Here is a 27,722-nt window from a genome sequence, read left to right on the forward strand (position 1 = left end):
TCTCCCTGAGGATCAGGATTGGGGCTCTAATGAGCTGGGGAGGGGGCCAGAATTGGGACAGCAGAGAAAATTGATAGGCAGGAGGTATGGGCATTTTTGCCCCAGGCTTTCTCTGCCTGGTGAGAATGAGGAGACACGGAAAGCTGATCTGCAGAGAGATGTGGAAGATGAGGAAAGTTGTGTAGCAGGCAAAGACAGACATCTGGATCCAAATCCCAGGTTCACCATTCCAGAGTTATGACCTTGAACAAGGTCCTTGACATCTCCCTGACCTAACTGTAACTCCCTGATAGGGTTTTTTTTGAGAATTAAGTAAGTTAACACAGACAGCACTTGAACCAGGGTCTAAGGTCAGAGGTAAACACTCGCTAAGTGTTAACTATTGTTTGCATCGTCTTGCTAAACTGTAAATTCATGAGGGTGAGAGTTTCCAGCTGTTTCATTCACACTACATCCCAGAATCTAGAACCATGCCTGGTACACTGCAGTGCTCAACAAACATTTGTTGAATGATCAAAGAATGAAGATGTCATGCAGCCCCAAAAGGATAGACACCATGGACAGAACCCCCTAACTCTTCTCCTCATATATTTTTCCTGCCTTTCCCATCTCAGGATAAAAGCCAGACTCTCCCCGATGCCTACCCAAGCCCTGCATGCTCTCCCCCTACCCAACCCCTCTGGCCTTTCACAGTCTGGTTACATCCTTAAGTTCCTCTGACCAGTCTGCTTTCTTCTGCCTCTGGGCATTTGCACATGCTCTCCCCACTAGGCATCCTCAGCCCCAGTCTCTTCCTCAAGGAAATCTTAACAAAGAAATCTTCCCCCATCTACACTGGCTCCTCCATCTTACATGCCTAGAGCCCCAGGTACTTTTCCCTCCTGCCACTTGCCACAATTTGCAATTTTATCATTTGCGTGATTACTTAGTCAGTGACTCTCTATCCCTGGACCATGATGAGCTCCCTGGAGAAGAAGACTGTAACTTCTGCTTTTATTTTTCATTGTATCTGAGCATCCAACTCAGTGTAAGGCAAAATGTAGGTGCTCAATGAACACTTACGGAATGAATCCACTTGTGGGATGAATTGACTGAGCAAAGAAATAAATCTTGGGCCATGACTTCTCAAGTCCGGGTTCTTCTTGAGTTGAATCTCCTAGCCTGATTTTATGCTACCGCAGTAGCCTCACATATAGATCCCCTTTCTCTAACTGGCTTGAATGAGTTTCGCTCTCCACCAAAACCAAAGGCTTTGACTCCAACATACACTAACACCACCCTCCCGGTCAGGAGGTTCCCATTCTAGAAGCCTCGATCAACAATGATATGAAGACTCTTTTCCAAAAAGGAATTTTTGAGTGTGACAGAGTAAATGGTAGCTGATCAGCCTGACCGCCATAAACAAGTAGAAAACGGGGCAAAAGAGTATGTCGCCTGTCTTCAGGCATGAGATAGCAGGGACGTGAGACTGTGGACCACGAGGGAAAGGAAGCATAAGAGATGAGCCCATGTACGCTCCAGCTTTCTGCCTGGGGACAGCTTTCCCACCACACGCAGGGGGTGGAATTCAAGCAGAACCCAGCGGTCCTGCTGAGCTGGGGGTGCAGAGTTCAGAGTCCCAGACTCTGGAAGCAGCTGGATTCTGTGCGTGAGACATCAGAGAGGAGGGAGGTGATAGGCAAGCCCTCCAGGTCTTTGGCCAAGTGCTGGGCTGTGTAAGCCCAGAGGAAGGATGTGCAGAGTTTCCCAGAGAGAGGCTGCTATGGAGTAAAAGGGGGAACAGAGACCAGAGGTTGAGTGGGGTTGGCATATTGGTGGCAGCACTCCTATCAGAGAGAAGTAACCTCCCCACAAAGCATCCATGAAAGCTATGCCTTAAGGATAAGGTCACATCTTAGAGTAAGGGCTACTTTAGACCTGCCCTAACATGGTCCAAAACCAAGCCTCAACTAGATCCACAAAGGAAGGAGACTGAAGGCTAACTCTCTGAAGTGGAAGGGCATGGGAAACACTCTAACCCTAAGAAAGTATAAAATCCAGCCTACAAAAGTTCAAAGTGATCAGCCAGTAACTCAACTACCTTTAGAGGAAGATAAGAAAATCAAGAGTCTCCGCAATGTCCAGTATACACCGTCCGCACAATGTCGGTACACAGTCAACAATTACTACACGTGACTTGTTTTCAGTGAAAAGAAGCAACAAATAAACACAAATCCCAAGACGGCTGTGATGTTGGATTTAGAAAAAGCAACTGCCAGGATTTATAAGTTCCTAATATTATCATTAACATACTTAACCAGGTGTACACACTCAAAGCTGCCTGCAGTGATTTTCGGGTTTGGGGTTTGTATGTTTGTTTTGTGTCTGAACTGAACTCATGTCATGTAGCTTCTAATTAAGTAGTTTCAAGAGATGATAAAAAATTTGCATTTTTAACAACTACTCCGAAGGGTTTTGATGCACACTGCATCAGATTCTTATCATAGAATTCTCATCATAGAATGCTTTCACTTTAAGGCAAATACAAAAAAAAAAAAAAAGTTAAATTAATTTAAATGTATTAAAGGTCTGGTTAATTGAGTTGTTGGTGGGCACCAGTCAGCAGTTCCTGGTTAACCAGACTATACAATTAAGAGTATTTCAACTCTAATTATTTTGGGGAAAAAAAAAACAGTTTTCTACTTATTTTGGGAAAAAAAAAAAAAAGCCTGAGGTTAAATCAAAAGCCACAGACATGAAAGATAACAAGAAAAAACAGGAGGAAATGCTCATGCTATAATATAAAGTAAAAAAAGAATTCAAAGTACAAACTACTATAACATCAAGTATATAAATGCACAGTGATAGACATTGTCATGTTTATGAATAGAAAAAAGGCGACAGGAAATCTATGAAAATGCTAATAATAGTTATTTTAGGTAGCATGACTAGGCATAGTTTTAACTTTTTCCTACTTTTCAATATATTGATTTTCCTCAATGGACTCTCATCTGAAATTTAAACACAAAATGATGGCTTCAGAAACCTTCAATGCAGGAACCTCTGCAAACCTCTAGCACTTCCTCAATCAGAAAGAGAAGGAAGAAGTAGCTTGAGCATGAACAGCATCCTTATCCAGCTCAGGAAGACTCTTTTCTCTGGCTTCTGAGTAGCTGCATTAGCTTCTGATACTAATTCAATCTCAAATTTTCCATCCCTCAGAGGAGTACGAGGCTAAGACACATAACTCAGCCTAATAAGCACCAGGCAGTAGCTTCAGAGAAGCGAATCAACCAGTGACAAATGGAGACACAAAAGGAAGAGAACTCAAGTCCATACCTGAACCACAGGATGGCCACCAGTCGGAGCTTTGACGGCCCCTCGGCTGCCCTCCGTCTCGTAGTGGGCCCGGTGATGTGGCTTGGGCTGCACCTCAATCCGCAGTTCATAAGAGCCTGACTGGTGGGAGAGTGGCCACTCAAGCGGAGGGAGGGATGCAGTCACTGGGATGCTGGAGGAGGAAACAGAATCGGTCATGTGTGCAGTAAGTCATAACCCATCAACCTGTACAATAAACATAAATGGCCCCTTTTCCAAAAATCATGTCCAATGGGCATATGATAAAATGGGGCTGTAGGGAGGCACACACTTCTCAGACACGATAGGTAGGGCTCGTCACAAAGCAGAGATCTTTTTCATTCTCTTTCTTTGCTTTCTTTTCCATCTGGATGAAGACAGTACGACTGACAACTCAATTTATGAAATAATTTCATGATATGTTAGTTGTAGCATGTTTCTAATTGTTGTAACTTCTTTTCCTCTTGGAATTTTGAAGAATATCACCTCCCATCTCTAAAAAAAACACTGCTTAGCTAGGATGCTTTTCTTTTCCAAAGGAGTGAATGTGGGAGAAGGAACACTGAAATAGAAATCAGGGGCCCCACTGTGTAACTAACTTGCCATGTGACAAGCATGCAACTTCATCTTTCTTATCCTCAGTCTCCTATAACCACAAATGGACCAGATGACATCCGAGAGCTGTTTTAGCTTTTATTTCTATGTCTGATGAATATCAATTAAAAGTAAATTTAGAGAGAGGCCATTCTCAGTCACAGTTATTACTTCTCGGGTCAAGTGTAGAACATCTAACCACAGAGAGGTCTGGTTTTGGTACAAGTGACCCAAACCACTCAGACTCCCTACAATTAAATGAGGAGTAAAGGTCAAGAACATAACTGGAGTTACACATCCAAGCTCAAGTCCCAGCTCCGCTTTTAACTACCTATGTGACTTTGAGCAAATGCCTTTATCTCCCTAGGCATTAGTTTCCTCAACTGTGAAATGCAGATATTGAGATCATATAAAGAGCTTAGCATAATAAGTGCTCCATAAGTATTAGCTATAATTATTTTTCCTGTAATATATTGTATATTTCAAGTAAAGAGTTACTTCCTGTAGACAATCTGACTACAGTATTAATGATATTAGATATGGATGCCTTTACATCTGAAGTTGTAAGATCTTTGAGGGCAGGCCATTAAGTTTCATTTTATCAGACAGTCTCAGCCCTACCCAGCACACACAACAGGTATGTGATATGAGGTTAGAATTATGTCATTGAAGAGCTGGCTGAGATCTTGAAGCTCTATCTAGACCATTCCTTCAGAGCCCCAGAGAAACTAAAGACATTTCCCCAAGATCACTGAGCAAGTCACAGCCAAGGCTCCAACTTAAGTCTCTCGACCCCTAGGCCAGTGCTCCATCCACATCTCTACACTGCCTCTTATCATACTAATTTATTTAAAATAGGTCCAAGAAAGTATCTCATTTATGGAATGAGTCTAGAGCAATGCCTAACATTTGATAGGATCTCAGTGAATACGCAGTGAGTGGGTGGATTAATGAATCAAAGGATAAATGAATATGAATGAATGAGCAGTTTTATTTCAAAGAACCCCTGTGTGTTCAAAGTAGCTTTGAAGTTACAAATGCATGAATTTGTGTCACTATGTCCTGGTTTTTCACATGCAGCAGAAAACATTAATCCAACCAAGATTTTCTTTCCCACTAAGCCCAGAGCTGCTAGAAGCTAACATTATTAATTGGACTTAATTAAGCATTTGCAATGAAGCCAATTCCCTCCCTTGTTTATGAAGCAACACCAAGGGGAGGATGGAGGGCGGTGGAGCCCCCATACTCCCCATCAGTGCCGGAGCCAAACTTGAACATATAATCCGACTTAAGACAATTACATCACTGTGCACGCAAACCTCCAGCCCTTTTTTCCAACCACATTACCTCGTGAAGCCCCTCCAACCCTGAAGGCTCAGGGTGTCCAAAGTGCCTTTATTTCTACCTTCTTACAGTTCCAAGCTGCCTTCAAGCTTCTGCCTACAACCAAGGTGCCACGTGTGTTAAACACTGTTACTCTCACCAGGTATGCAAGTTATCATTTTTTAAAGTTTGCAAAATAAGGCTCATTAAAAGAATCATCTTACCCCTGTGTTAATAACTTTGGAAGCATCAAAAACTTCAGTGAGGAGAAGATTCAGTGGAACATTCCAAAGTACCAACTTCTAATTTTGTTTGCTTCTGGAATACGTGTTTGACAACTTTGAAACACAACCTTAACACTTAGACCATTGGAGCCAATCTGAAGCACGGCGTTTGAATTACTCCCCCCTGTTGAGTCGCCCACACTCCCTGAGATAAATATCATCATGAGACTTCTCTGAATGCCCTATCCTCTCAATCTTACAGAAAATTCTTGCAAACATCTCACTGGCTGGCACAGACTGGCACTTGTTAGGGACTAAAGGACTCAAACTCATCAGAACCTCTCAGATCAAGCCACACAATGGAGAGGAAAGGACTGTATATACAATAAAGTCTCAGATAAGTGCCACACAATCCTATTTTGCATTAATGTACCCCCCCACTCCCAATCATTAAATAAGTCACTTTTGGGGCTCTGTAGCAGAAAGAACCAGGAGTCCCATATCCTAGCTGGGCGATGGGCACGTTACTCCAACTCTCTGAGCCCAGGCTTCCCCACCTGCACCAGGCCCTGGTCCTGATCAGCATTCCTAGGATGAGTCCATGAAACTTCAGTCTCAGAACTTCGTGGCCAAATGACTTTGAAATTGCTGCACTTTCTGCCACAGTTGGGTGTGGCCCCGACACAAAGGCATCTGTGAAACTATTAAACCCAGAAACTCCTATTCTTCAGGGACACCGACTGACCTGTGATGGCACTAGTGCTGTCAGAACTCACTGCAGAGGAAACGTCAGACTGGAAGCTCCGTAGGGCCATCTTGGTCTGCTCTGGGGATAAGCCAGGCCCAGGGGACAGGCCCCTAAGTTACTCTCAACCCCACATCAGTCAAAATGGCTCTACATTATCTATTTTGACATTCAACATTTTATTTGAAAAAAAAAAAAAAAGGCTTCCATTTGGTAAAAGTAAGTAACACTTTGAAAACCACTGGGAGGATGGTAATAGCATAAGGCTTTGATTCTTCATCGAATAAAACAGAATAATATCTGCTCCTAACCTCCGTATGCCTCATTTTTCTTACCACCGAAATGAAGATAAATATAATAGCAAACCAGCTTTACGTGAGAACTTTAAATGAAGTAATGCTAGAGTACCTAGAACTGTGCCTGGCACACAGCAAGCATCCTTAAGTGTTGGTATCTTTACTGTAACACCTATTAGGAGCTCAGCCTCCTAGCACACGGCTTGTCAATGAGGAAGCGACAAAGTGCTTCCTCTATAAAAGACAAGATGCCCTGATAACGATGACTGCTGCCCTTTCTGTAAGCTCCTACTCTCTGCAGGTTCCGGGCCAAGAGTTTGATAAACATCATCTCACCTAATCCTTGAAAAAAAAAAAAAAACCACCATGAGGTAGGTATCATCATTATCCGCATCTCACAGGAATGAACCAAGGCCCAGAAAGGTGATCGGTGAGAACAGAGGTCCTGATTGATTAGCAAGGTCTGCCTTGGGCAGGGCATCCCAACGGTGCTCCATGAGAAAAGAGGGTCCTGCAAGATTAGTGATGTCTGTTACGGGCACCGCAGGATGGGAGCAGCGGACATGCCCACGATCACAGTCAGCGCGTGGTCAGAGCCAGGACTCAGATCCAGTCTTGAGGGACCCCAAGCCTGTATGCTGCTATCGACATGCATCTCTTCAGCTCACCAAGATTTTAAGCTTCTTGAGGATTATTGGCCTCCACATCACTGACTGCAGTACCAAGGCAGCCAGCAGATGCCAACAAACATCAATTCCTCTTAGAATAAAATAGCAAATTCCACGTGTTAAGGCTTGCTTTGTGCTTACCAAAATGTCAGCTCCATGAAGGCAGAATTTTTTTCCCATTTTGTTCACCACTGTCACCCCAACACCTATAACAGTGCCTGGCATATTTAATAAATACTTGCTAAATGAATGAATGAATGAGACAGGTGTCACCTGAGCAATCACATGCATCCTATGACTGCATCATCATAACCACACCCCTTAAGTCAGGTACACTTATACCCATTTTACAGATGGGAAAACTGTAGCTCAGAGAATTTTTTTTTCTGAGAATTTGGCTTTCTTTTCAAGGTCTCACAGCCAGTTAATGGAGAGCCAGGATTTAAAACCAACTCAGTCAACTCTGAATCCCATACTCTTAACCAGAAAGCCTCTTAAAACTAGACCATGCAGTAAGTCGTTTTCAAAGCCCGACTCACCTGCAGATGGGAATGGCAGGCACGAGCTGCTTGGGCCAAGTGGGCGGCACCAGCAAGATGGACTCGGGGGCTGAGTTCCTCCTCTCCTCCTGCTCGCAGGGCCCCAGGAACTCCACCGCTGGGTAGATGTGCCGGGGCAGGCCAGCCTTGGAGGGGGCAGCCGACACCGGCGACGGGTCGGGGCTGGTCTTCCACATCTTGGGGGGGATCCCACAGGGCGAGTCAGCGGCGAGGCTGTTCAGGGCATCCATGAGGACGGCAGAGCCAGCCGTCGGGGGGTACCCAGCGGGGGTGCCGTCGTCCCGGGGCTGTGGCGAGGGGCTCCGCGAGCGCTGGGGTGAGGCTCCGGGCAGCGGGGCAACCAAGGCCCCGGCGCACGAATGCCTCCGCTTGGCACCAGGCGATGAGGAGCGGGAGGCCGGACGGGGCACGGGCGAGTGGCGGCCCAGGCAGCTGTCCTCAGCGAGGCCGGTTCGAGGTGACATTATTGGCGAGGTTCTGGGGGAATAATGAGCAGGGATGTTTTGAAACTGGGGACACAGGTCGTCGGGCCCGCCGTTATTGGGCGAGACGCAGGGCGAGGTGTAGGGGGAGAAGGTGTCGGAAATGAAGCTGGCAGAGGAGCCGCTGCTAGCGGGGCTCAAGCAAAGCGGCTCGCGGTAGCCCTCGAAGCCGGGCACAGGCAGCGTGAACCTCGGGCTGGCGGCCACCACCCCTGGCAGGGGCGGCTGCTCCACCAGGAGGCCAGTGTCTCTCACACGGAAGGGCCCCCCTGCCTGCATCAGTTCGTGGGATGGAGTGATCTCGATCCGAGGGCTCAGGCCCGAGGCCCCTGTTGGCTTGGCCGCCGGGCTCAGAAAGTTCTGGGGCCCCACCCTATCCGGCTCTCCCAATCGGCTGGGGGGCTCGCCAGAGAGACTGGCTAGGGGGCTGTATGGCTTGAGGCCATAGTCCAGTACATCATCAGGGTATGCGAGTCCGGAGGGTGGGCTGGCGACCTTATGTGCATTCGGTTCTTCTGGAAAGAGAAGGGGGGAGGGAGGGGTCTTTTAAGCCTCTAAAACAGAACTCCCGATGCAGAGCAATCACAGATTGGGTTTTGTCTCATTTGTTTTTTAAATCCCCACCATTCCAAACCCCAAGCTAGAAACTCCTCCCTTCACAGAAGGAAACAGAGGCCACTTCATCCCGGATTCCTTGAACAGAGAGATCAAAGCGCAAAGACTTATTGCAGGGGCACGTGCACAGCTGGTCCGAGCCATGCAGCGTCAGCCAGAGACCTGGGTGACCGGCTGGGCTAATGGCTTCCAAACTTTTGTTTCTGTTTCAAGAAGAAATGCATTTCATTTCACAATTCGGTTCGCACCGTCATACTCATTGGCAACTGAAACAAAAGTTTCACAAAACAATACTTACCCTGCAACATATGATGTACTCTTATCTATCCTCCTGCCTGGAGTTATTTTGTTTCAATGCTGGTCATAACTCATTCAACAGATTTCCTGTCCCACCAGTGGGTCATGACTCACAGTTTGAAAAACACCGATCTAGGCCCATCTGATCATTGCACGTGTACGATGCAGCTATGGGACGCAGAGGGGGACTGCACCAGCTCTGGGGACCATCGAGCTCTGGGTTCAGATCCCACATGTTTATGCCCACATGAAAAAAGTGGCTTAATTTTGAAGCAGGACTCCTGAGTCACATCTCATCATGTGCCATTTTACAGATGAAGAAACTGAGCTCCAGGGAGGGGAAGAGATTCACCCAATACAGAATGAACAGGATAGAAATTCCACAGACACGCCACTTGGCCCCCAAAAGCCAGAGCCATGGCTATATGGAGCCTCCCAAACTATTAAAATCAGTGGATACAGAATGACCTAATTTCTTCTCTAATTGTGGCCGCCTAGCTCAGGCTTCTGCTGCCACCTCAAAAGCACCCACAGCTGGGGAGTGAAATGAGGGAACTAGCTATCTGTTCCCACCACCCTTCACCGCGCTCCTCCTTCAAGCTCCCCAGTTCAGTGGAGGCCCCTCCATCCTCTGTCTTAACTTAGAGGTCAGGCTTGACACCTCCCTCTCATGCCCTTATGTCTGATCCACCAGCAAAGCTTCACCACTCTATTAAAATGTAAAACAAATTCAGGTGTCGCCCCCTCCTGCCATCCCCTCCCACTTGGACGGTTGCAGTCACTCCCTCCCTGGCCTCCCCATTTCTACCCGCACCCTCTACGGTCTGTTCTCCATGCAGCTGTCTAATGAAATGTCCATTGTAAAGTGAAATCTGCTTTAAAGGCTTCCCCAGATGTCCCAGGACAGTCCTTAACACACTTGCCCCTGGCCCCACTCTCCCCACTTTTTCCCAAGCTGATTCAGCACCAGCCCCGCTGACATCTTCACTATTCTTCAAGCAGCTCCTGCTTCAGGGTTCTTGCATGTGACGTTCCCTCTGTCCCGAAACTCTCCCCCGAAGATCTTCACCCGGCTGCTTCCCTTAATTCCTTCACATGCCAGCTCAGTCTGCCCCTCCTTGGACAGGCCCAAAAGGATCGTCTCCACCCCATTTCCCTGCCATCTTTTCTCCACTGACACCTGTTACAACCAGCTCATATCACATCATATATTGTCTGTTTGGGGCATCACATCCTGCTAGATCAGGGGCAGGCAAACTATAGCTCATGGACGAAATTTGGCCCACAAGTTACGTTTGTAAATAAAGTTTTATTGGAACAAAGCCACTCGTATTTGTTTACATATGGCCTATTGCTTGCTTCCACACTCTTAACAGCAGAGTTGGCAGTTGTGCACAGACGACCCTCAATTTCTTTGGTGCCCTTTCTGGTCTATCCTGGGGTAAGTGCTGTCTGGTTTAGCTGAGCTTATCTCATAGGGGTCAGATGGTGCCCTACCCCGCGTAAGAGCCCAGAAATGGCTTTCCACAGCTCTTAGGGCAAAGATAAATTCAACTAGACCAGGCAGGTCAGACCCCTGACCGCCCCTCTAGCCTTGCCTCTCTCTGCCCTCTCCTCTCTCTCTCTGGACTCCAGCCAAACTGCCTGTTTTTCTCCTATTAGAAGGCACCAAACTCCTTTCTGCCCCAGGACCTTTGCACTTGCTGTGCCTGCTGCCTCAAGAGTTCCTCCCCACCCCCATTCAGACCTCTTCTCTCTAAAGCCACTCCTCTCCAGCTTGGCCGAAGTATCACGTGCTCCCACAAGCCTTTCTGACCTTGACGAGCTCAGACCCACTCACACTTCCCTGTTCGGCTCCATTGCACTTCTCACAATAGCAACCAAGTAATTCTGCAGTTATTTGTTTATTGTCTCTCTCTCCCCCAACTTCCAGCCCCACCCCCATCAATCAGTCAATTCCATGAGGATTCTCTCACCCCCACCAACTGTATTCCTAGCACCTGAAAAGGACCTGCCACAAAGTAGGCCCTCAAAAAGCATCTGTCAGTCAGCTGAATAAATTAATAAAGCTAGTTTAGAAAAGTCTGTGTGAAATATTTAAACTACTTCTCAAAGATGCTAACATCCAAACCAAAAGGTGGAAAGATATAACCTCAAGAGAGGGTGATTTGGTAATATCTATCAAAATTCCAAATGCACGCATCCTTGGAACCCAGCAGTGTCGCTTTTAGAAATTTATCCTGCAGATAGCCCCTCATGTGTGCAAAATGAGTGTGTATAAATGTAGTTAGTCCAGCCCTGTTCATAATCCCAAAAGCCTGGAAGCAACCTACTGCCCATCAGCTGGGAATGTGTTAAATTTTGTTGTAAATAAAATGGGGTATAATATAGCTATAAAAAGGGTTGAAAAAGTTCTTTTTGCATTGATATAGAATGATGACAAGATAGTGTTAAAGATGCAGACAGTTTGCATAGTATAAAAACAGAGGGTAAGAGAGTGTGTATACACACACACACAATGCTGATGGATGCACAGGCCTTCTCTGGGAGTTACAGGTCACAGTGACGTCCTCCAGGGAGGACTAAGTAATTAGAGGCAGTGACAGGGCAGAAAAGAGACTCTGATTTCTGTATTATGTAGATATGGAAACATAATTTCCAAAGACACATGTTATTTCACTTTAAAGGTGGGGGGGGGTGCCATAACATGAGATAAAGAAATGACACCCCAGTTTAGGAAGCAGGAAATTGAGTTGTCATCCTACTCTGCCACTGAGTACCTTGGAAAAGTCCCCCACCCACTCGAAGTCAAGACCGCCTCATGTATAACAGGATGGCGTTAAACCAGATCAGTCCCCTTGGTTGCTTCTGGCTCTGAAATCTTTCATTTTTCTAGCTCGACTCTGTAGGGCCCAGGGTTCTCGTGAAGCTACAGTTCAACATAAACGTGTTTTTGCACTTGAGCGCGCACCCACAAACACACATCTTTCCCTCAGGTAGCAGCATAGAGTTTTTAATCTAGAAAGAAATCAACATCAAGTCCGTGTCTGACGGCATTCTGCTAATTCACTGCCCTGTGCACTAGCAAAACAAAACCCAAAACGCCTCTTAGCAAAAATTCCGGCCTTATCAGAAAAACTGCATTACATCTTATCAGAAGCACCCCTTTCGGGGCTGACGTGAACTGTCACAGAAACTCCGGCCCTAGACACACACACACACCACGCACACTCCTGGGCAGCGCTGAAAAAGAGAAAGGACAGTTTGCTGAGCAAAAAGCCTTTAAAGCCTTTGCCTTGGTTTTAATTAATCCAAGCAGCATTGTTTCTTCTTCTTTTCTCTCCCCAAGATTTTGAAAGTTTAACCACAAGCAGGGAATATGGAGGTAATTTATAATTATTTAATTCTCAGTCCCCTGGGTATTTGACAGTAAATCTCACAGACAAAAGACTCATCATTAGGGTATTTCTTTAAGTAGCTAGGATTCTCTGCTTTTCTTCCCAAAGAACTGCCATCCTCGCAGACGACTCCCTTACAGCCCTTGCCGTGGGCACAGCACTGGGAGAAGTTAGCTCCATCTCAGAAGCACCAGCTTCTCTCCGAAAGGGCTCCAAAAAGCTTGCTTTTCTTACCACTTGCATGATCTTTGCTATATTCATGTACCACCCATAAATATTATTTACTTAATATTTCTATTTAAATGTATTCGCATATTACCTTAATTTTTTTTAAAAGGAAACTTCACACCGCTGCCACAGATGGAAAATCAGTGTCACCTCCATAAATAGAAGGTAGGGTAAAAATACAATAAAAATAAAAGTTACTAAATTCAAGCGAGACACTGTTGCCGGCCAAAGGCTCTGAGCCTGAGGCCCACGTTTTTCCTCTTCAGTGCTCTTGCCTTAGATAATTTATACATACAGATAATTTATACATCCAGGTTTTGAGGATAGAGTTCAGTGAGCTTTGCCAAATGTTCTACCCCCTTGTCACCACCACCATAATGAAGACGCAGGTCATTTCCACAATCCCAGAAAGTCTACTTTTTTAAAGCTGGAGGTGGGGGGAGGAACAGCAAGTGTCAGGAAGAAAGGCGTTGAAGACATAGTAGCACCTGCGACTCCACTCCTCCCGACCAGATTACAGAGAAGCACCACAAGGCAGGTGGCTCTCATTACATGCGATGTCCTCATTGGTGGGCCCCGTAAAACCATCCCACTTGCCATGGGAGGTACCTGGCCCACACTCGAGCCAGCAGTATCCAGAAAGAGGCCGAAGGTGGAAGGAGAGAGGGAGGAGTCAGAGGTTGCGGCTCTAGGTCCTCTGTGCCCCCATGCTTCTGCACATGCTTGCCCCAGAACTCCCTTCCATCTCTCCTGTCCTGCACACAGCGGCCCACAAGACTACTGGGAGCATCAGTCTATGAGTCAAACCTGAATCGATTCAGAAATGAGACATCTGGCCACTGTCAGCCCTCCCAGGTCAGTCATCTCCACAGCAGACATCTGAAAGTTCTAGTTTTCATCACCTCTTCCCTCATCAAGTTCCCAGGTATTTACCCCAACCTCTAGACCCCGGAATATGTGGGGAGCTCTCTGGCCACCCTCAGAAACCGCAAGACAAGGTTGCCGGGGAGGCCACTCCAGCCTTGCCTCAGCGAGGCGTCTGCACTGAGATCCGGGCCTCAGTTAACACAGTTAAGGGCCCCCAGCCCCGCTGCCTCGCCCCCCACCCCCGGCTGTGTGACCTGGGGGACCACTGAGCCCTCGCGTACAACGCGGTGCTGAGATTGGCAACAGTGCCCACCTGCTGTCTCACCTAATCCAGATGGAGCCCAAAACACATGAAATAAACACTCAATCAATGGGCCTATCAGCACATTAGTATTATTATGGAAAGAATGATCTTTTAAGTGAAGACTGTCCCCTTTCTCTGCTTTCTTGCCTTATTTTACAACTTGAAAGTATAACATCCACTAGCCCCCAGTGCCTTCAAAAGCATTAAAAAAAGAAAAAGGGAAGAGATTTTTATAAAAATGAAACGTATCGGTCAGCACTTTGAGAATTCTCTTTTTCTGCTCGTCTTCAGAAAATATGTGAAGTAGGTAAAGAATGCCTCCAACACGCCTTCCACTCCATGCTTTGTACTCTTTTTCTCCTGGCTGCCTGGGAGCTGATCAACTAGATCTTACTGAAGTGTTACTGACACAATGAGCTAGTTGCAATAACAAAACTCATTCTAGCTAACACGTCTCTACCGTTTACATTAAACCAAGAACCACAGTATACGCGTTCAACATGCAGTAATGTTTGCCTGACAAGCACCCTACAATGCAGGTGATAGTTTCTCATTTTATACATGGGAAAAGTAAGGCTCAGAGAGGGTGGTTAATTTACCCAAGGTCACACAGCTTCTACATGGCCTCCACCCCACAACCATCACTCCACCCTGCTTCTCACAAGAGGGTACTTCCTGCATGGTGACACCTTAACCCGAACACACAGAAAGGAGGTACCCCCAGGATAAAAACTGCTCTGGAGCCTCAGGAGGTAGGCTGCCCCGACAACCAAAGACACGGACTCCTGTCTTCTGGACTATTCACAGTCCCTCCATTTGCCCCAGGATTGAGTCAACGATTATTTTAAAAATCCCACTCAGGCCACACAAAGGTCCCTGCCAGCGCCTGGCCTCCTGGAGCCTCTGGCTCACCCTCAGGGACACGCGGCCAAGTCTGAGGCAGCTGTCTGTGCCAACCCACCAGCCAACAGATCGCTTCTGAAAAAAGGAACAGCGAGAGAACATCTTCTCCACCTAGAACTACAGGCGGGCAGAATTTTCAGGAAGCAGAATAGAATGACTGAAATAGAAACCCAGCCAAGGAGCCTCCATGAGGCGCCTGTCCTTTGGGGGGGGGGAGGGGAGGGGGCAGAGTGAGCCGGTGCTCTCAGGCTTGAGCAACTCGGAGGAGAGAAGCCAAGGCACGGCCTGGAGGCCAGACACCCCTCGGGCTGGCAGCGGGGCCCCGGAGCTGCGGTCCACCCCTGTCTGAGGCGATAGGCCCACCACCGCTCAATGAGCTCACATCCCAAGGTGGTGTGCGGCCCGGGCCGTGGGTTTGAGACATCACAGTCTGTTGCCATGGCAGCGTTAGGATGCCACAACCTGGCACCGCACATGTGAGGCTGGAGGGCGAGGGAGAAGATGGAGGGAAAGCGTCCTGCCTGCCTCCATCCCACTACTCTCATAACCTGTGTGTTGGGGCCACAAGGAAATGCCAAGAGGAGCAGAAGGTAAATGGATTTTTCATCTGGCGGCTCGCCCCACCTATAGGAAAGACCTTCTTTGAAAAGTTACAGAGTGCCCTCAAGTAACAAATTCAGCACGTAGCAAACTTTCCAAAGGGCCCCAACACCCTTCTGCCCCTGCCATGCACGCACGCCGGACAGTAACTGGATTCCCAGTCAATGGATTGTGTGCATTAATAACGCCGGAGAATCAGGTTGTCACGCCCGTCATTCAGAGGTGACACATACAGACAGACGCAGGGCGTGCGAGGTGAGAAATTCCATCCAGATAAGTCAGGTCCAGAAACGCCAGAGAGGGAAGGAAGGCAGTTTACCACCCCGTCTCGTCAACGTGGAACCACTGGAAAAAGCCACCTTGAATGCTACGCTCTTTGCTGACCTTGCCCCAGCTAAGGCAGCTGTCTGCCTTCACCAGACAGGGCAGAAAGGAGGGCTCGGTCCTGTCTCCCAGGCAGCCTGCCACGACACAGGCACCCGGGACACAGGACCCGGGACAACTTGCAAGCAACAAGCTTTACCAACCGGCCACTGGCATGACCGTTTGCAAAAACACATGCACCCGCGGGCTGACACGTATTCCTTTTGGAGAGAAGCAGAGAAATGCATGGAATCTGCAACCCGTGTGCCTCGAGGTCAGCTTTGGGGTGGGGGCATCAGGGCCCAGGCATCTGGCAGATATGAAACCTCACCTCCGTCCTCAAATTAAGATGGAAAGAACCGGTTTAAAGCCATTCCAGGGGCCCTCCTGCTTTTAAGAAGTTCAAAGACCTTTCAATTTTCCTTCACTCAAATAGCTGGTGTTCACTGTGCCTCGAACTTTCCTGTGTACCGTCTCCCTCTCTGAAGCTTACAAGCACCCTGGGAGGCGGTATTCTCACCTCCTCTGTGTTACAGATGCGGCAACTGAGGCTCGGGGGTGCAGAGGCACCCAAAGTCACAAAAACAATCAGGGGCAGACCTGGGATTCAAACTGAGACATCATTTAAACGCAGTAAAATGCACAGATATTAGAAGTCCATCTTGTGCCTCTTTACAAATGTATGCACCTGTGTATCCACCACTCAAGATACGGACTATTTGCACCTGGCCAAAAGGTTCCCTGGTGACCTCATCCTCATTCGGGGAGACCCATTAGCCTGCCTTCTTTCACTACAGACCGGGTTTGCCTGCTCTAGAACATCATATAAATAAAATCAGACGGGATGGACACGACACATCTGTCCTCAACCTTCTGGCTGAGAGTCAACCATGTTGTGTGCCAGCTGCCATTTCTTTTTTCTTGCTGTGTAGTATTCCATCAAGTGATTACATCACACTTTATCCAGTCACCCTGCCATACCACCTCCATTCTTCAAGAAGACAGCCACTGGAGATTAAACCTGTGATGCAGAGAGGTCACCCTCCAACAGAAGAGAGTCTCTCCACATTTGTTTTGCAGGGCATGGCAGAGAGCAGGGCTCAGGTGACTTCCTTGCCAAAAGGAGAAGGAAAGATCTGGTCGAAGAATTAATCAGAAATAGACCTCAGATAATCCTCCCTCAGAAGAAGGGCTCGCCACAGCTAACTCTGTCTCTCCATCAAAGCCCTGCACAAGGGGACGTGGGCGAGGTGGTGGCCACCTTCCTCTCTTCTTTTCCTCTAACTCACTCAGCAAAGCCCCCTCAGCTTTCCACCAGCACCTCCAACAGCCATGCCCCTTACTGAGTCCCACACCCCCCGGCCCAGCCTGCAAGGCTGATTTCCACCTTTCTTTCAGCCACCTTGAAATCCAAGTGGAAACTTCCCCTTGAAGACTGCAGGGCTCCTGTTACCTTCGGCCAAGGGCAGAGACTTAAAATTAATACCCAACTGACTGATGGGTTCTTTATTTACACTTGTCCCCAGGAGCCTTCATCTCAGTGCCATGTTCCCGGGGGTGGACACACTTCCTCAGTGGCCCCTGGTAATCATGGTCATTAATGACAGTCCTCCTTTCTCCATGGCAACGGAGGTGACGGCACCCACTGCGGACTTCAGACCCGCAGCCCAGCTTCTTAGGCCTACCCAGGTCAACAGCCCCTTTCTGTGGTCTTTACAATAACTCTCGCAGGCACTGCAGACTTAAAGGTTTCTCCCCTCACCCCGTCTCATTTGACAGTGCCCCCTTTTCGCAGGCATGCCCAAGCAGGTTTGTTTTGATAAGGACCTTTATAAATTCTGAGCTTTGTAGGCAACTTTCTTACCTTCAGAAAGCCCACTCACGCATGGCTCAATTAAAATTCACGTGGGAAGGGCTGGCTTTTAGAAATACATCGTATTCACTAAAATAGGCCCAGCTGAGTAAATGCTCTTTGCCCAAACCTCAGGTTAGGATGCAGGGAGGGTCCCAAATGCCAACTCAGGAAAAGCAATCTCTCTGCTCTTTCTGTAGCTTCCAGTGGACCTTTGATACATTTCTCTGGCAGAGGAGTTAAAAAAAAAAAAAAAGGCATTAAAAATCCAAAGCACAGGGCTTTAGATCTACATGCCAGTTTATAGGAAATGCAAGGGACAGAAGAACATGTTTTTAAACAAAAAACCACCACAGGGATGCCACTGGCAAAATCCTGCACGTAGAGAACAGCACAGGAAAAGTAACCCTAATTCTTCAACAGATAAATGGCAAGAAAACAGACTGATGGCGAGCTTTATCAAATGAAAGAGACGTAACGGCCGTGTCAACCACGTACAACGCGAGGCTCTTGCTGGGATCTTGGGGCACACAAATTAACCATAAAAAGAGACTTGTGACACAAGCAGGAAATTTAAAGACTGGACATTTGAAATTAAGTATTTCTTTTTTTAGGTTTGATAATGGTATTTGATTTTTTTAAGAGTCCTGATTTTTGAGAGCTACAAACTAATCTATTAATAAACTCTTATCCCGTCTGGGATGTGATTTCAAGTAACCAGGGGTGAAGACGCAGAGAATACTGAGAGGCAGGGAGGAAATAAGATGGGCCTGATGTTGATAACCATTGAGGCCAGGTGGTGGGAACATGGGAGTTAATTACACCGTTGTCTCTACTTTTCCATATTTTGGAAAATGTTCATAATAAAAGTTCAGGGAAAAAGTCAAAAGGCAGTTCCTCTTGCTTTGGGGGAAGCCAGGTCGGGCTTTGCTCCAGCAAGGGAGGTAGACAGCCCCTGACCCATTCCAGGAGGAGCCCCAGGGCCGAGTCTTGCCTTCTTCCCTGAGCTCAGTTTGGTTGGGAACAATCAGCAAAAACCGAACCGCGTGCCAGCCCGGGGAAGCCGAGTTCGGCCGGAGCTCTGCGGAGCCCGTGGCTACTTCCTGTGCCGGGGAGGGAGGGAAGAGGAAGTCCCTCGGTGGGGGAGCCACAAGGCATCCACCAGCTGCCCTCTCCAAGACCTCCCCTTCCCGGACCTGGCTCAGGGGGTCCCGTGGGGCCAGGGCAGGCCACCTGGGAAGGCCCTGCCTCCCTGAGAGAAGCAGCCACAGGGAACCTTCCAGCCTGAGAGTCTGGCCAACAGAGAAAGCTTCTGCAGCCAGCCATATTCTGGGGCCAAGGCAGGGGCCAGACGAGAGTTTTTAAAGTCAGAACTGATTGTATGTAAGTTAGATGCCTGAGCGACAGTGGTGCTGATTTAAGCCCAGTAGCCAGTGGCACCTCTCCAATGACCATCTTCTCTTAAGGCTCAGGATTCATCAAAGGCAAAGCCTATTTCTCAGAACACATCACCACTGCCATCCATCTGAGGTTCACACAGCCCAGCTGCTGCGAGTGATCACACTGCCTTGTGGAAACCTGCCATCACCATCTCCATTTCACAGATGAGAAAACACAAGCGCAGAGAATCAGAATCACCTGCCCTGAGGCATCCCACTAATAAGGGATTATGTAACGTTCATCCATTTATTTGGCAATTGTTTATTACATGCTTGTTAATGCCAGGTACTTTTGCTTGGTCAAGGTCACAGAGGTAGAAGAAAACTAAGTCAGAACCTCAAGCCAGGATTTCCTGACTTCAGACCTGGTGCTGTGTCGTGCCAAATCAATGGCCCCCAGAGTAGGGGGAACATGCACCCCAGGAGGCCTGCCTGACAATCCCCTGGGGTGCAGAAAGAAATATAAAAAGAGCGGAACACCCGGCTACCTCCTGTCCTTTCCCATTTTCATTTTTTATGCATGTTTTATAATGAGTATAATTCCTTTAGCGCAGCGGAGAAGACAGAATTGGTTAAGTACAGAAATATCAAACATAAGGGGTGAATGCACCCCATGGTGGTGTATAGGGGACCCACGAAAGCTGGAGTCAGTGACATTCTGGCTGAGCTGTAGTGCTGAGGGCAGGGACTTGGGACCCCAACCACCTGGGTTCAAGGCCTGCCCTGCCATTTACCACTGAACAACTCTCAACAATTAACTGACCCCCAAAGACTGACTTCACCGGTCCCAGGTACGGCTGGAAGGTTCTAGTGTGCAGCCAGGACTGAGAACCACGAGCCACCAATGCTGCATTTTTCAAATGTATCCAACCCCATCACCTGAGAGGACAAAATAGCCTTAGGAACCAACCTAAATAACCCAGCTGTAAGATTTTAAGAGTGTCAACTCCTGATCAAAATCTAAAACCACCTCGAGAACAGAAGGCCTTTAATTTGGAAGCTGGGCTGACATGTGTTCAGTAATGAAGAATGATTAAGGCAACTTTCTCCCTCGTTCTTTTGCCTCCCCTGACAAGGCCACCGCTCAATTCAGCCCTCATTTCACCTTTCCAGCTGCACCTGGAGACACTATTTGTACAAAGCAGGCTTATTAAGGCCTGTCCTTAACTCGACACAGACGGCAACGTCTCTGAATGTCACACGTGTTTAGCGAACTTGCTTGCTTAGGGTAGAGCTCTATTTTTAGTAAGAACCAAAAAAAACAAAAAAACAAAAAAACACCACAACATGATACTATATCCCAGCACCTCGTTTGTCCGTTTGTTTACCAGGCTGTGCCCACATTGGCCTGGGGGCCAGGCAAGGGCAGGACCACATCTCATTCGTCTCTATACCCCACAGGGCCTGGCACAAAACCAGCATTCAGTGAGTGTTTGCTGAAAGAATGAGGTTTTAATTGTCCTCTGTGAATGGGCTGCGGGCAGGTGGCCCTGAGGTGCAGAGCAGGTGACATTAGGGAATGGGCTCCAGCAGGGTCTGTGACCTACTGAAAATGGTATAAGGTGCACTGGGGCAGAGGGACCCGTGTGTGAGGGTGGGGACGAGCGTGGGCGGCGGGGATGCGGGGGGCAGGCACGCACGCAGTGCGCTCCTACAGCCATGGGGCCTGTGGCTTTCAACAGCCTTTCACAGGGCTGGGACCCCAGGTGTTTAAGGATCATCGGAATAAACTCTACCAGCAATAGGCAGCTGTCTGCTTCCCTTTCTAAAAAGTCAGAGTTGATGCCACGTGCATTAGCTTACCAGGAATGGAAGGAGGGACGCGCCAGACCCACTGAGGCCAATTAGAAGTGAGCCCTCCGGACAAGTCAGTCCCCGACATGGCCCAGAGGAGATCCAGCACCTCCGGAGGTGCCTGGGGATCCCCAGTACCTGCCCATCTCTCCCAGTGTATCACAAGTTCACTGAATTCACAAGCACACACAACGGAATTCCATTTCTGATATGTCTGCTGAGAGCCAGCCCACCTCTCCCCTCCAAGGTGGGGTCAGCAGCCCTGGTCAGGACCCCCACAGCTCTGTCCCCATTCTTCCTATTACTATGTACTTAACTCTTGCCCTCAGTAGAAAAAAATAAGAGTCTATTTTGCATGCTTCTAGGCAAATAAACTTGAAAACCTGGATAGGTGAAATGGATAATTTTTTTTTTTTTACAAAGTTTACCAAAACTGACTCCAGTAGAAATAGAAAATGTAAACATACTGATTCCCACAGACACAATCAAGAAAAGCCATCACAGAACCACCGCGCAAACACACACCGGGTCCAGGCGGCTCTGCAGGGGAATTCTATCACGCTTTTGGGCATTCGGTACTCCCACAATACACACACTGTTCCTGAGCACAGAGAAGGGAAGAAAATCAAACCTACAACATACCGAAAAGGAAACTACAGACGAGTTTCACTCATGAACACTGCTGAAAGAAATCCAACAGCAAACCACTGGAAACCAGGAGAGAGGCTTGGAACACACGGAAGCTCAGCACAGCCCTCAGAAGGAGCCACGCCTGCCAACACCTTGAGCTTGGACGTGGCTTACAGATGCACGCCCCCAACACCTGCTTTCATGTTTTTATGGTGTTCTCCCTGTGTCTGTGTGTCTCCAAATTTTCTCTTTTGTGAGGACACCGGTCATACAGGATTAGGGGCCCACCCTACTCCACTATGACCTCATCTTATTTTAATTAGTTCTATCTGCAATCACCCTATTTCCAGATACACAGTGACCACGTGGGGTTGATATCAGGGATATTTCAACCTTAGGAAATCTATTGCTGTTAGTAAGCATGTTAATAGACCTTAGAAGAATTCATATTTTTCCATAGATGCTAAAAAGTCTATGACATAATTCAACTCCCATTCTGGATCAAAACTCTCAAGAGAATAGACAACAGTGCCTACCAGCTACAGGTGGAGGGGAATTACGTCTGCTACGTGCTCAAGCCCATAAAATGAGCATCTGACTTCCCCCAAATCCCGTAAGTGCTGTCACCAACTTCCGACCACGTCTGTTGCATGAGCAGTCCTTTTCCCTCCTTGTTCCTTTGCCAAGCTCACGCCCAGAGCTAAGGGAAACACTCCACATGCATCACCCATACACTGTCACCTGGGACAAAGCCCAACAGCCAGACGAGGGCTGGTGCTGGCGCTTGGGGAGCTCCATCATGCAGAAGCAGAGACTGCTATGAACAGCTGGGTGAGCCAGAGCCAGACCCACATCTGGAACAGCTCACTTTAGCCTCTCAAGGCTCACGACATCCCTTCTCTTCCTGAGCCATCACGTTTCTGTGCTGCCGACTTCCCAGCAAGGAGTCAGTATTTTACATATTCCAGCATCCCTCCCCTCTCCTTAAGTGGGGCTGCAAGTAGTAACTTCTTTCCAAAGAGTACAGTTTGGAGAGGAGTGACTTTCTGGCGGAGGAACCTGACAAAAGCCACCTTAGCCAGGTGATCACAGCCAACATCAACAGTGAGAAATCATGCTGACAGTAGGCACCATTGACATAATGTGACGGAGATGTTCACTTTACCTCTGTGGTCTTCCTCCCCAAACCTACAGCCCTGTCTAACCATGAGAAAACATCAGAACACCAATGCAGGGACATTCTACAATGTAGCTAACCATTGCTCCCCAAAACTGTCAAGCTCATTAAAAAAAAAAAAAAAAAAACTAGGAGTCTGAATCTGAATAAAATATGAACTTAGGTTCATAATAATGTATCATAATATTGGCTTATTAATTATAACTAATGTATCATACTAATGTCAGATGTTAATCATACGGGAACTGGGTGCTGGGTGTATGGGAACTCTGTGTACTATCTTTACAACTTTTCTGTAAATCTAAAACTATTTCAAAAAATAAAGTTTAGTTTAAAAAAATAGATTGTGGGGCCTTCATTGTGGTCATTTGGACACCCATCTGGCGGACACCAAGCACCACTTGCCAAGAAAAACTAGAAAAAGCACCTCCCATCAGATTTGGCTTGGAAACTATTTCCCCGGAAATCTACCCCCTGCAGGAAAAAAAAGTGAGTTGATTGTGAATCTGGGAGGGGTGTAAATATTAGTTCCCTGCAAAACATGACTTTCATCTTAATGAACAGAGAGACCACTGATGCTAGAGGGATCGTTTGCAGATTCTTAATTGTATCTTTTCAAAGCGAAGGATGGCCTCCAGATTGCAACTCGAGAAGACTGGCCTCTTTGGCTGCCTAATTATTTCCATCTCCAGCCAAAAACAGAATAATTACTAATTACCCTCTTCACTTGGTAACTGAGTAAAGGGCATCGCCAAAGTCAAAGGAAGCCCCTCACCTACGGTGGCCAGTGAAGACGCTGTAGAAGGAAAGTTCAAACTTCTCAGTCACCTGCCTGACACAGCATCTCTAGGCAACAGCAAACCCCCTGAGAGTCCGGAAAAGGCCTCCTACACACGCCAGCCAGCACAGCCCCTTCCTGCTCTCCCCACGCAGCCAAGCCCAAGTGCATCTGGAAGTTACCACTAGGCCTGCCTCTGAGGCTTCAATACACATTGCCTGGGTTGGGCTGTCAAAATCAGGAAGCCTGGTTGGGTTTTTTGTTTTTTTTCCAAGACAACCTGCTAACCAGAAAAATACAGAGAGGTTGGGTGTGCGACCTCCTTCTTCTGACCAAATCTCCTGTTAGACACGTGAAATGACGGCCCAGCCTGGGGAAATCCCCAGCCCCCAGCGCAGGGGGGATGTGAAGGCACAGACTGGCGGGTCTCTTAGGCAGGAGCAGCCAGCATCTTCCTGAATCCACAGGCCAGCTCTCCCCAGAGGCCCACAGCCACTGTGACTGTGGGGTAGGGGATCACTTAATAAAGCTCAGACTGAGCCATTTGGGGTGATTTGCAAACGCAAGGGCAGAACCGACGGAGGAAATGGGCCAACCACCTAACATGAAGTCAAACCACCCTCTGGTATTAGATACAGACAACCTCTTCCTTAGCGTCAGCACCAAGTCCCCAACAGCGCGGCTCACACGTGGTGGAGCCTGGAGCTGGGAGGATCAGCCTCACATGCCCTCCTTTCGCACCAGCCCCTCCCCGCTAACTCCATTCTTGGGCTTCCTCACCTCCTCCCTCCCAAGGCAAACCAAGAGCTTCCGTTGCCCTCTGACGACGCAGGAACAGGCAAGAAGCCAGCTGAGACCCTGGCCACCTTTTGCTTTGGTACCAGTGACCCTCAGGGAGAAGTAACTGGAAGCCGGCGCCCTACCGGGCCGAGTGAGCCCAGCGCCCCCTAAAGGTGGCTGTGGTCCCCGGTGCCTTGCGCCCTCCCTCTCACCTGGGGAGAGGCACCCCCACTACAGGTCCCCCAGGAAGTGTGACATCTGGAGCAAAAGGGCGCCCTGTGCCCACTGCCCAGGCCCACGCCCCAGCCCAGGCTCAGGGGCCAGGCCAGGGGGAGCCTCCACCGACCTGGGATAGGATTCAAATAGTCATAATCGAAGAGGATGGAGAAGTCGAACTCGTCTTGGGGGCTGCCCCCAGGCTCGTGGCCCGGGGCGTCCCCGCCGTCGGGGTCGGGCTGCGGCTCCGGGGCATCCATGCCGCGCAAAGCGGCGGGAGGGTGGCGGGGCCGGGGGCGAGGGCAGGCTCGGCGTCTCCTGGGCCCCTCGCCGTGGGTGGCGAAGGTGGCAGGAAGCGGGGAGGAGAGGCGGGTCGAGCGGCGGGGTCGCTGTCTTCGTGGGGGCGCACGCCGGGTCCGGGGATGGCGAGCCTGGCGCAGCGGGTCCTGGACGCGCCCGGGGGAGCTGCGCGGCGGCGGCGGCGGCGGCGGCGGCGGCGCGAGCTTCCTGCTCGGGGAGGCACCTGTTGCAGCCCGGGGAGTGGGGAGGCGGAGACAGGGCGGCCGGGCCGGCGGGGGCGGGGCCGCCACCCGTGGACCCGAGAGGGAGGGAGGCAGCGGGGAAGGGAGGAGAGGCGGGCGGCCCCGGCTGGCCGGCGCCCGGGAGGAAGGAGGCCGCCCCCTGGCCCTGGCCCGCACCGGCCCGGCACCGAGCGAGCGTAGCCACCGGCCGGGGCCTCCGCCTTCCACCCTGCCCGCGGTGAGCGCTGCGCCCCTGCCGGACCCAGGATCTGCAGAAAGCCACTACCACTTGTTTTGCCCTACGTGACCAGCTGATCTCAAGCGCCTTCCCCTTTTCTTCTCTAGGAGGGAAGGGATGCGCACCCACTCCCTTCTATCGCACACTTGTGTCTCCAGGTGTGCCCACAGCTGTGGCATGATTTTCACCTACATCAGTTACTTGCAATGCCCCTGCACTCAATTCCCCAGGACCTGGGAAAGAATCACAGATACTCTCAAAGCACAATCCTACCTCTTGGCCACCTGTCACGTGCCAGGTGCTGGGGACAGGCAGCAGGAACCAGACACTGTTGTCCTGGGAAATTCACGTTCTGGTGGGGGAAGAGTTATGAAGGAGATAAACAAGGGAAGGAAGATCATGCCCGCAGGGTGTCAGGAGAGAACGCGCCAGAGATAGAGGGTAAAGGCCGGGCTGGGGACGCTCTGCTCACTTTGGCGGTCAGGTAGAGCCTCTCAGGGACGGGGGCCTGACTGATGGGAAGATCTGGGGGAAGAGCGTTCTGACAGGGGGAACCAAAAGCAAGCAAAAACCAGGAGCTGTGTGTGTGGGAGACGAAACAAAGAGGGCGGTGCAGTGGGAGAGACTGGCAGGTTGCGAGTACACCTGGCTGCTTGTTAGAAACACAGATTCCCAGGCCCCTCACTGGAGCTTCTGACTCTGTAAGTCTGGAGCAGAGGCAGAGGAATGTGTATTTTTAAGCAAGCACCCAAGGTGAATGTTATGAACAGGCACATTTGGGGACCATTACATAAGAACCCGCTACTGCCCCCTCAAAAAACACTTTTAAGGGTCTCAGACCAAGTTAGCTAATGCCAGAAGACAGACCCACAGAGGTAGAAAAGGAGACGAGAACAGTGGTCTTCAACCCTCACAGCACATTCACCTGAGACACTTTTAAACTCCTGTGTCCGGGCTTCAATCCAAACCCACTGAACTAGAACGTCCAAAGGTGTTTGGGGGGATTTTTTTGCTTTTTGTTTTTCTAATGATCTCAGATGACTTTAAAGGGCAGCCAGTGTTGAGAATCACTGGACCAGAAAAGCAGGGGGGAGAGGTTCAGGGATTCCCTGAGAAGCACAGCGTGACCTCCGTCAGGGACTGACTCGCATCCTTCCCCACGTGCCAGAAGGACGGGGAAGGTGCACTCTTCAGAGGGAGCCAGCTCTGCTCCGTTAGAGGATTTGTGCAAAGCTACTGATCATAATTCACTCCACAGATCTTTCTCTGGCACAGCTACAGAGCTTAGGGATGCAGCCCTCAGCAGGAGAGTGTCTACGGCTCGTCGTGCTTGTACCCCCTTAGCACAGAGGCCGAGCAATGACTAGGGCTCTCCACATGGCACTTAGACCAGAGGCGCTTAGCCCAAGCTACATATTAGACTCACCTGGAGAGCTGTTACAACCGTTCAAGTGGCTGGGCCCCAGGAGGGACCAGTTTTAATCAGAATGTTTGAGGCCTGGGCATCAGTATTATGTTAAAGCACCCCAGATGCTTCCAACGTGTGGCCGGGGTGGGAATCACCGGTTCAGACACAAACGCTATTCCAGGGGCCTGAGCCTGGCTCAAGACACATGAACTTTCAGAGTCCTTGGAAGCACTTTCTGGTTGTCAGAGCATAAACAAGTCCTCTTCTTTGTTTCCTAAGCATAAGCATAGCTATACGGGGTATACACAGATATACCCAGCATCTTAGGGGTGCTTTAGATGGAGGAGGGGCCATAACCCAGGCTAGGGCACTTATACCCAAGTATTCAGAAGGAGATGGATGATCTTGGGTCCCTAGGACAGCAGTCAAAATCCAAACCCTGAAATTTGGTCAAGGATAAAAACAAAAAACCAAAAAGCCTGCTCTTGTGCTCTAAAAGGAGAAAGGGTGGTGTCATCCTCATGAGCCCCTTCTCACCCCCCCATCCATAATGATTAAATGCCTTTCATCTAGTGGACACCTATTGATTTTACCTGCCTGGAATCATTCTCCCCTTCTTCTGATAACAACACCCCAGTATGTTCCTTTGGGAACTACACTTGATACAATCTTGGTAAAATTAATAATCCAGCTGTCCCATACTCCCCTGGCAAAGAAGTGCACAAATGACCCAGGCTTGGCCAAAAAGAAAATTTTATCTCCACTAGGCTATGAGATCCACTAGTGCAAGGGTCATGATTGCCTCCTTCACAGCTTTCTATACAATGAATGTGTGGATGTGTGGTTGGATAAGTGGATGGATGGATGGATAAACGAGTTTGACTCTCCCTGTGAATATAAGATCCTTATATTTCTCTTTAAGAGCCCTCCTCCCTGAGGCTTACTCGGGCCACCCAATTGTTAGGGTAAGATCGTAAATTCTTACCCCCAACCGACATCCTCTTGAGACACCTAATAATAAGATGAGATAATAAAGATAAAATAACTTTACAGCTGATAAAGTGCTATAAGAGCTTCAGCCTTATG

The 27,722-nt window shown here is 48.8% G+C and overlaps 1 protein-coding gene across 5 annotated transcripts in view; it reads right to left on the bottom strand.

Annotated features, from left to right (window-relative positions):
• Positions 1–27,722, bottom strand: part of NFATC2 (nuclear factor of activated T cells 2) — a 146,418-nt gene that overhangs the window by 108,546 nt on the left and 10,150 nt on the right. Inside the window, exons 1-3 of one of the 5 annotated variants that reach the window (XM_074347443.1) lie at positions 24,600–25,264; positions 7,726–8,743; positions 3,319–3,490 (exon numbers count right to left, since the gene is read on the bottom strand). In XM_074347443.1, coding sequence (XP_074203544.1) covers positions 3,319–3,490; positions 7,726–8,743; positions 24,600–24,729 — 1,320 coding nt within the window. In that variant the 5' untranslated portion in view covers positions 24,730–25,264. Of the gene's footprint in view, positions 1–3,318; positions 3,491–7,725; positions 8,744–24,599; positions 25,265–27,722 lie in introns of those variants that run through there. The other 4 variants (XM_074347444.1, XM_074347447.1, XM_074347445.1 and 1 more) reach the window with 4 other exon arrangements.

This window comes from Camelus bactrianus, chromosome 19 (genome assembly GCF_048773025.1).
Source record: "Camelus bactrianus isolate YW-2024 breed Bactrian camel chromosome 19, ASM4877302v1, whole genome shotgun sequence".
NCBI lineage: Eukaryota > Metazoa > Chordata > Mammalia > Artiodactyla > Camelidae > Camelus > Camelus bactrianus.